The sequence below is a fragment of the Diaphorina citri genome, unplaced genomic scaffold (genome assembly GCF_000475195.1).
Source record: "Diaphorina citri unplaced genomic scaffold, Diaci psyllid genome assembly version 1.1 scaffold906, whole genome shotgun sequence".
Taxonomy (NCBI): Eukaryota; Metazoa; Arthropoda; class Insecta; order Hemiptera; family Psyllidae; genus Diaphorina; species Diaphorina citri.
Window position 1 is genome coordinate 73,268 of NW_007378337.1, and position 8,490 is coordinate 81,757.

The window sequence follows — 8,490 nt, forward strand, 5'->3', positions numbered from 1 at the left end:
AGTTAAGAACAAATTCTGATTTATAGAGGTACCTAATTTTAAAGTTAAAAAACGCGTCCCGAATTTTTTCTGGTACAAAAACGGAAATTCGGGACAAAACGCCCCAAAATGAAAAACTGAACGGGACGCCGGGACACCCCCTGAAATTCGGGACTGTCCCGGCCAATTCGGGACGTTTGGCAAGCCTATCTATGTGCATTGACTGGGGAACGATATTCGTGACACATACAAAGTTTTCATAGGACTTTCTTGAGCTTACTGTATAGTATACTAAGGGTAAAAACATACAGAGAGCGTCAGAGCTTTTTTCAATCTTGTTATTTCTTATAATAGCAGTTATAGCGCTGTCCATACCAAACGCTCTGACCTTTTACGCTCTCTGTATGTTCGTACCCTAACACAATAGAAACTCCTTATCTAATGCAATTAATTCTATTGTATTGACTCTTGCATCAAATGCAATGCAAGACTGTGGGAGTAAAGGGACTTTTTTTTTTCAAATGATAATTAACTTTATTTTTTAATAAGACAGAACAAACTTATAACAAACAATAATAGGTAGTACAAAAAAGAAGCAATTTCCTTTTTTCCACTTTCTTATTTTAACTTTAATAAAATAAAATGTCCTCCTTATTACTCTTATTTTTAATTGATTAATAGGAGCTAGAATAGTAGAATACCAAATATCCAGTCTGAACTTAGTCTATCTGCACTATCTTATATTGAGCAGATGTCATTTTAATTAGGTTCAATATATTTCTTAGCATGCTCTAAGAAGTCTTCCATTATGAGGTACCTAATGATTGCCATTATTAGGTACTGATAAGTGACTTGTGATTATTACTTTATTTGTCAATTATGTCTCTAATTACCACCAATTCACTATGCCACGTAACTTTCCTGTTTCATACATTTCCTGCTTGAACAAAATACGAAGTAAAAAGAAAGATTATTCTGTATTGTGAAAGTGTTGAACAATATCTAATGTCAATTTACTTTTTTTTATGAAATTTAATCTTTTTGTTATGACTTGATGACGAAGACTGATGCTGATGACATATTACAGACATAAAGTAAAAACCGACCCAGTCAATTGTCATTTTTTCAGTCTCACTATGTATAAACAATGTATATTCTATCCTATTCGTATTGGTTCCAGGTGAAAACCTAACCGTTCTGGCCCCCGTGATATCGAATGTGAAAATTCGTTCCAAGAACTACGCCTCCCCGGATTGTGGGGCCAAAATAGTCGGCTCCAACGCGGAGGCCAAGAGTCCAAACTCTGTCCTGTCGCCTTCTAGAGATGAATATATCCTGAGTCCTTGTACGTCCAAGATTTGGTTTGCTGTGGAACTGTGCGAGTCAATTCAAGCCAAGAAGGTAAGTATTTGAGGGACACGTGGTAACGCGCTTTCTTGCCATGCAGAAGGTCCCGGGTTCGTTTCTAACCATCAACAAAAATTTTGTACTCGTTTTTCGATAGGAAATATTTCAACGGGTTACTTTCTAGTGTTGTCGTGTTGACCCATCACCTAAATGGTGAGTTTTGTGTCTTTTATCGCCCATCTGATGAGGGGCATGTTACGACACAGACCACGAGACTCGCGGGAGTCAGTTGTTTCATTTCTACGAAATAAAAACGGCAGTGAAACACATCTTTTAACAACAAAAAATAATCGGAATACAGCTACCGATGCTTTCCTAGGTAGATCGGAATTGCCAGATTATAATCTGAGGTGTCCGTTAAGGGAGCTTTCAAGGTTTCACTGTATTTGTCTTTCATTGTCCTCTCAGATTGAACTGGCTAACTTCGAGCTCTTCTCATCATCACCGCGAGAGTTCACAGTGTCCGTGGCAGACAGGTGGCCCACCAAGGATTGGACAATAGTGGGACAACTCACCGCCAAAGATGAACGAACCATACAGAGCTTCCCGCTGACTCACTCTCTATTCGCGAAGTATGTGAAGCTAGAGTTCCATTCCCACTATGGGTCTGAACATTTCTGCCCCGTGTCCCTTCTCCGAGTATTTGGTAAGATTGAGAGTATATTTCCTTGTTGTTTCTATGTATTTTCCCTAAAAAAGACGCTTTTCCAACTAAACCCTTAATTGCTGAGGTATTTTTTTCTGACCCTAAGCGTGAGGTTTGGTCTATCAGACTCACAGCCTACATTCTTCTGTAGAATAGTAGATGAAAAAATACTGATACTATCATAATTCTAAGATATTTTCCAAAGAGATATACGAGAAAAGAAGTCCAAGCTAGCCTAGTCAGATGGAGGGTGGTTTGCTGGCCTTGTAAGCGCTAGGTCGCGCGTTGGATTACTGCTTGTGGCAAACTTTATCCCGAGCAGATGAGGTTCGTTCTCGGAACGGCTGGCTTTCTATTATCCTGTCCTTCTTTCTTCTATTTCGGGACGATAAAGGTTCGTTGTTACATTACCCTCTATCAAACCTAATGACCAGGTTCCCGACATTTGAAAACAACACAATAAGTGGTGGAATATTAAATTTTCTCTTATCTCATCCAGGTACTAGTGAGCTGGATGTGCTCGATAGCGACGCTCACGATATGAACGATATAGAAGTGGATGATGAGGTGGACGAGACAGAAGGAGGAGATGCAGCTAACAATATATTTGGAAGTGCTCGCGACGCTGTCATCTCCATAGTCAAGAAAGCGGCCGAAGTAAGAATTGATTAAAAGATTAGAATTAAAATTTAATATTATGAGTTAAACTCAAGTTGCCAGCTTAGTTAGCTTAGTTAAGAGCGCGTCTGCCTTCTAACCGCTAGGCCGCGGGTTCGATTCCCGCCCGGGGTTGATTTTATCCTGAACGGATGTTCGTTCTCGGAACGGCTGGTTTTCTCCTATCCTTTCTTCTCTTTTCGATTTTGCTGTAATCTCCATAGTCAAGAAAGCGGCCGAGGTAAGAATTGATTAAAAGATTAGAATTAAAATTTAATATTATGAGTTAAACTCAAGTTGCCAGCCTAGTTAGCTTGGTTAAGAGCGCGTCTGCCTTCTAACCGCTAGGTCGCGGGTTCGATTCCCGCCCGGGGTTGATTTTATCCTGAACGGATGTTCGTTCTCGGAACGGCTGGCTTTCTCCAATCCTTTCTTCTCTTTTCAATTTCGGGACGATAAGACCTTAGCAGTTACAGTTCCCTCTATCAAACCTCTTAAAAAAAAGAAAAAAAAATAATATTACTTAAGGTACGAGTACTACATTGAGTAAGTAAGGGAGAAAAAACTTCAATTTCGTAAGTAGAGTATTGAGCCTGTTCTGTGTTCTTAACAAAAAGTTTTTTTCCCCTCGTTAGGTTCTAACTTTAGAAGGGGAATATACATTTTCCCGTGAGACTAATTTGTGCTTGTTACGTTCTCATTTTCCCAGGTGCTTACGCCTCAGCAAGCCAAGAACCAATCGGATCCCACCTCCCCGCATACAAGTGACACTGTCGCGCCCAGCGGGAACAACTTGAACCTTGTTTCGATTTCGGGACGATAAGACCTTAGCAGTTACAGTTCCCTCTATCAAACCTCTTTAAAAAAAAGAAGAAAAGAAAAAAAATAATATTAAAGTACGAGTACTACATTGGGTAAGTAAGGGAGGAAAAACTTCAATTTCGTAAGTAGAGTATTGAGCCTGTTCTGTGTTCTTAACAAAAAGTTTTTTCCCCTCGTTAGGTACTAACTTTAGAAGGGGAATATACATTTTCCCGTGCGACTAATTTGTGCTTGTTACGTTCTCACTTTCTCAGGTGCTCACGCCTCAGCAAGCCAAGAACCAATCGGATCCCACCTCCCCGCATACAAGTGACACTGTCGCGCCCAGCGGGAACAACTTGAACCTTGTCTCCGCCTCCCCGTGCTCTAGCCCCGCCCATATTATCGTATGTGACAACTGCACGGACGACATGTTCCACGCAGTATACAACGTGCTCGCGTGTCATCGGAAATACATCGAGACTCTCTTCGCTTCTTCGTTTATCGCTCGGGTTCTCCGAACTTCCCCGATGTGCGCTTCGTACGGGCTCGATGTTCTGTCGGCCGTTTCCGGAATAAAACCGAACGGCGTGCGGTATACAACGTGCTCGCGTGTCATCGGAAATACATTGAGACTCTCTTCGCTTCTTCGTTTATTGCTCGGGTTCTCCGAACTTCCCCGATGTGCGCTTCGTACGGGCTCGATGTTCTGTCGGCCGTTTCCGGAATAAAACCGAACGGCGTGCGGCGGACTTGCCAGGTGGAGTTTGATGAGGAGGTGCGCCTTGTGATAAGTTTCCTGGGAGCTCACCAGGTGGCAGCACTGTGCAATCATCTGGCCATTGTCGAGAACAAGGTGGTGCTTAATATTACACAGGTGAGACATCTTGTTGAAGTGAATACAACTTTGTCAGTTATGTACATTGGGAAGTTAGTTGGGAATTGGAAAGTTGAAAATTAATAAAACTAAAAACTGTTAAGTCCAGTGGTAATCAGAACGTCCCGGGTTCGAATCCCACCATTTACATAATAATTGCATTTGTTTTTTGATTGCAAGTATTTCAACAGGTTACTTCCCAGCACCTAAATGGGAAGTAACGTGTCTCTTCTCGCCTATCTACTACGGGATGGACATTCTGCGACACAGATCACAAGGATCTATTGTAACAGGCCCTTGTGGTTTGTACTTCCTTTCTACACCTTGTGAGTTGTATTCGATTATGTGACTTTTAATTCATTCATCATATGAAATTTCTCTTTGGACTGGTAGCGGGCCATTGTTCAAACTAGTCCAAAGATAAATTTCGTATGATGGCTGAATTAAAAATCACATAATTGAATACAAATCTTGTGTAGTTTGTACTAATAGTTTACTCGTATATCTTCTCAGGCTGAACCTGTCCTACCCTCCCCATCTGATCTCAAACCAATAACACCGGGACTTCACACTTCACCCAGCAGTGCTAACCTAGATAGCCTCACTGAAGATAATCTACACACCGAACCCCTCAGTACTCCTGCTTCCCCACAGTTCTGTACGATAGAGTCATCGCTCATTGCTTTCCCTCGAACTAGTGGTCAGGTTCATGAAGCTACGACACTGGCGAACCTAGCGTCCAGAATGCTAACCACGCCAGAGCGGGAGTTGTATAGGAACTCGGCGGATATTGTGTCCCAGGTAGGTTTGTTAAGTCCAGTGGTAATCAGAACGTCCCGGGTTCGAATTACCACCATTTACATGATAATTGCATTTGTTTTTTGAATGCAAATATTTCAACAGGTTACTTCCCAGCACCTAAATGGGAAGTAACGTGTCTCTTCTCGCCTATCTACTACACTACGGGATGAACATTCTGCGACACAGATCACAAGGATCTATTGTAACAGGCCCTTGTGGTTTGTACTTCCTTAATACACCTTGTGTAGAGTTGTATTCGATTATGTGACTTTTAATTCATTCATCATATGAAATTTCTCTTTGGACTGGTAGCGGGCCATTGTTCAAACTAGGTTAAAGATAAATTTCGTATGATGGCTGAATTAAAAATCACATAATTGAATACAAATCTTGTGTAGTTTGTACTAATAGTTTACTCGTATATCTTCTCAGGCTGAACCTGTCCTACCCTCCCCATCTGATCTCAAACCAATAACACCGGGACTTCACACTTCACCCAGCAGTGCTAACCTAGATAGCCTCACTGAAGATAATCTACACACCGAACCCCTCAGTACTCCTGCTTCCCCACAGTTCTGTACGATAGAGTCATCGCTCATTGCTTTCCCTCGAACTAGTGGTCAGGTTCATGAAGCTACGACACTGGCGAACCTAGCGTCCAGAATGCTAACCACGCCAGAGCGGGAGTTGTATAGGAACTCGGCGGATATTGTGTCCCAGGTAGGTTGGATGTGTCCCAGGTCGCCCAGATTTAGCTCTGTGTATGTAGCAAGCTAGGAAGAAGAAGAACGTCACTGTATACTTTGGATCTTTATCCTTAGTGATTCGACGACAAGCTACCAGCCTACATACAGTAACCTCACCCAGCCTGAGTGGGGCCTAGTAAATATTGTCCAGATATTTTTCGATTTTTTAATGCTTGCCATTTTCCCTTATAATTACTGAAAATCCAGCCCGTTGCACCAGAACGACATCCCAAGGCTGTGGTTTTTTGAAGGTCTTTGATGCAATAAACGATTAAACGATACATTTTAAGAAGACATAAATTAAACGATATTGAGAAGGGGCCACTCTCATCAGTCTTGCTTTTCTGTTTATCTCAGATTCGTCCTACAAAGACTTTGGATTTGGACGGTCCAGGATTCGAACAGGTGGGTTGGATGTGTCCCAGGTCGCCCAGATTTAGCTCTGTGTATGTAGCAAGCTAGGAAGAAGAAGAAGAAGAACGTCACTGTATACTTTGGATCTTTATCCTTAGTGATTCGACGACAAGCTACCAGCCTACATACAGTAACCTCACCCAGCCTGAGTGGGGCCTAGTAAATCCAACAGTACGCGATTGTCCAGATATTTTTCGATTTTTTAATGCTTGCCATTTTCCCTTATAATTACTGAAAATCCAGCTTGTTGTACCAGACGATATCCCGAGGCTGTGGTTTTTTGAAGGTCTTTGATCAACAGAGCAATAAAAGATAAAACGATACATTTTAAGAAGACATAAATTAAACGATATTAAGAAGGGGCCACTCTCATCAGTCTTGCTTTTCTGTTTATCTCAGATTCGTCCTACAAAGACTTTGGATTTGGACGGTCCAGGATTCGAACAGAGACCCGTGGGTTACAAGGTAGAGGGCACGAGTACCACTATGATGGGAGAGACAAGGGAGGGGGCAGTTCATCAGGAGAGGGAGGAGGGTGTGATCAACAGTGCTGGAGGTGAGTTTTTTCTATCTTAATACATATAAATAAAAATTGTAGAACCTTTTGAATTTTCCTTAAGAACGGAACGTAGACAAAGATATTTTTTTTTTTTTTTTTTTTAAATAATAAAGACTCTTGAGTGGAAGGTAACCACTAGGCGAGGTAACGTCGGAGGTGTTCTCTACCACCTAACCCTTAGAGCTCTATTATTATGTGGTCTAATTCTCAAATAAATGAGGATAAAATTCTCCACACACAACGATCTGTCGAAAGACAAAAGTTGAACAACCATGTCGTAGAGTGTATATCGGGTCTAAAGCCCGGATTTCTTTAAACTTGAAATTTTTCCAATTTGCTATTTACTCATGAGGGTATTAAGGTCCGTGAGTGCGTGGCCACACAGTGAGTTTAAACTCCGCTTAAGTTTAAGCAATCTTATTGGCTATTTTTTTTTTTTTTTATTATTATTATTCTTCTTGAAATCAAGCAATCAGATTGCTTAAAGATCCGAGCACGAGGATTAAAAAACTTAAATTGAGTTTAAACTCACTTTGTGGCACCGGGGGTAAACTTGACCATTCTTATTCCAGTCGTTGGAGCGTAACATGTCCCTCAGTGGCCAATATCTGGATGAGCTATCACGACGCTACAAGCGGCAGATTGAGGAACTAAGTCGCGCCCTAGCCGAAGCCCTGGCTGAGAGAAAGCGAGGAGAAGTGAGAGAAGCAAAGCTGAGCTATGAGTTGAGTGTGTTGGCACAACAGCTGGCGAGTCTGACGGTGTCTGTGGACACTATACTGACGGAGCGCGAGTCCTGGCTGTACAAGGTAAGGAGAAAGGAAAATTAGATTAGAATTAGCTTGATTGGTACGTTGGTAGAGCGCCTGCCTTGTAAGCGCTAGGCCATGGGTTCGATTCCCGCCCGAGGCGGAATTTATCCTGTACGGATAATGTTCGTTCTCACAACGGCTGGCTTTCTCCCATCCTGTCTTCCTTCTCGCTTCGATTACGGGACGATAAGACCTTGGCAGGGAAAGTTCTTTCTATCAAACCTCTTCAAAAATAATAATAATAATGAAAATCTCACGGTTTGATTTCAGATGTCAACAATAGGTCAACACACGGTCATCATTCTGGTGGAGCTACTCATTTTCGTCGCTGTGCTATTCGTGTGTCGCGTTCTGCCTGAGGTAGAACTGAGTCAGCGTAAGATAAGTCTGGCCTGGCGTAGAGGCAAACTGGAGCCCAGTGTAGCCCAGCCTGTAAGGAGGAAGTCGGATAGTATACTACATCACAATGGGGATGCTGGTGAACCTAGGAAACGCAGACCTAGTGAAGAGGCCATGAAGAGCTCAGGTTTGTTAAGTTTTGTGTGTGTTTTTTTTTGGATGAGCTATCACGACGCTACAAGCGGCAGATTGAGGAACTAAGTCGCGCCCTAGCCGAAGCCCTGGCTGAGAGAAAGCGAGGAGAAGTGAGAGAAGCAAAGCTGAGCTATGAGTTGAGTGTGTTGGCACAACAGCTGGCGAGTCTGACGGTGTCTGTGGACACTATACTGACGGAGCGCGAGTCCTGGCTGTACAAGGTAAGGAGAAAGGAAAATTAGATTAGAATTAGCTTG

The 8,490-nt window shown here is 42.3% G+C and overlaps 1 protein-coding gene and 1 long non-coding RNA gene across 2 annotated transcripts in view; both read left to right on the forward strand.

Moving 5' to 3' along the window:
• Positions 1–8,490, forward strand: part of LOC103512976 (SUN domain-containing ossification factor) — a 37,043-nt gene that overhangs the window by 15,300 nt on the left and 13,253 nt on the right. The window contains exons 6-12 of the mRNA XM_026826294.1: positions 1,160–1,380; positions 1,795–2,032; positions 2,532–2,689; positions 3,766–4,012; positions 4,165–4,367; positions 4,881–5,168; positions 6,728–6,884. Of these exons, the coding sequence (XP_026682095.1) occupies positions 1,160–1,380; positions 1,795–2,032; positions 2,532–2,689; positions 3,766–4,012; positions 4,165–4,367; positions 4,881–5,168; positions 6,728–6,884 (1,512 nt within the window). The remainder of the gene's footprint in view (positions 1–1,159; positions 1,381–1,794; positions 2,033–2,531; positions 2,690–3,765; positions 4,013–4,164; positions 4,368–4,880; positions 5,169–6,727; positions 6,885–8,490) is intronic.
• On the forward strand, positions 5,572–6,307 carry LOC113468961. Its single transcript, XR_003392529.1, has 2 exons — positions 5,572–5,888; positions 6,272–6,307. It is a non-coding gene; the product is annotated as an uncharacterized LOC113468961 (long non-coding RNA).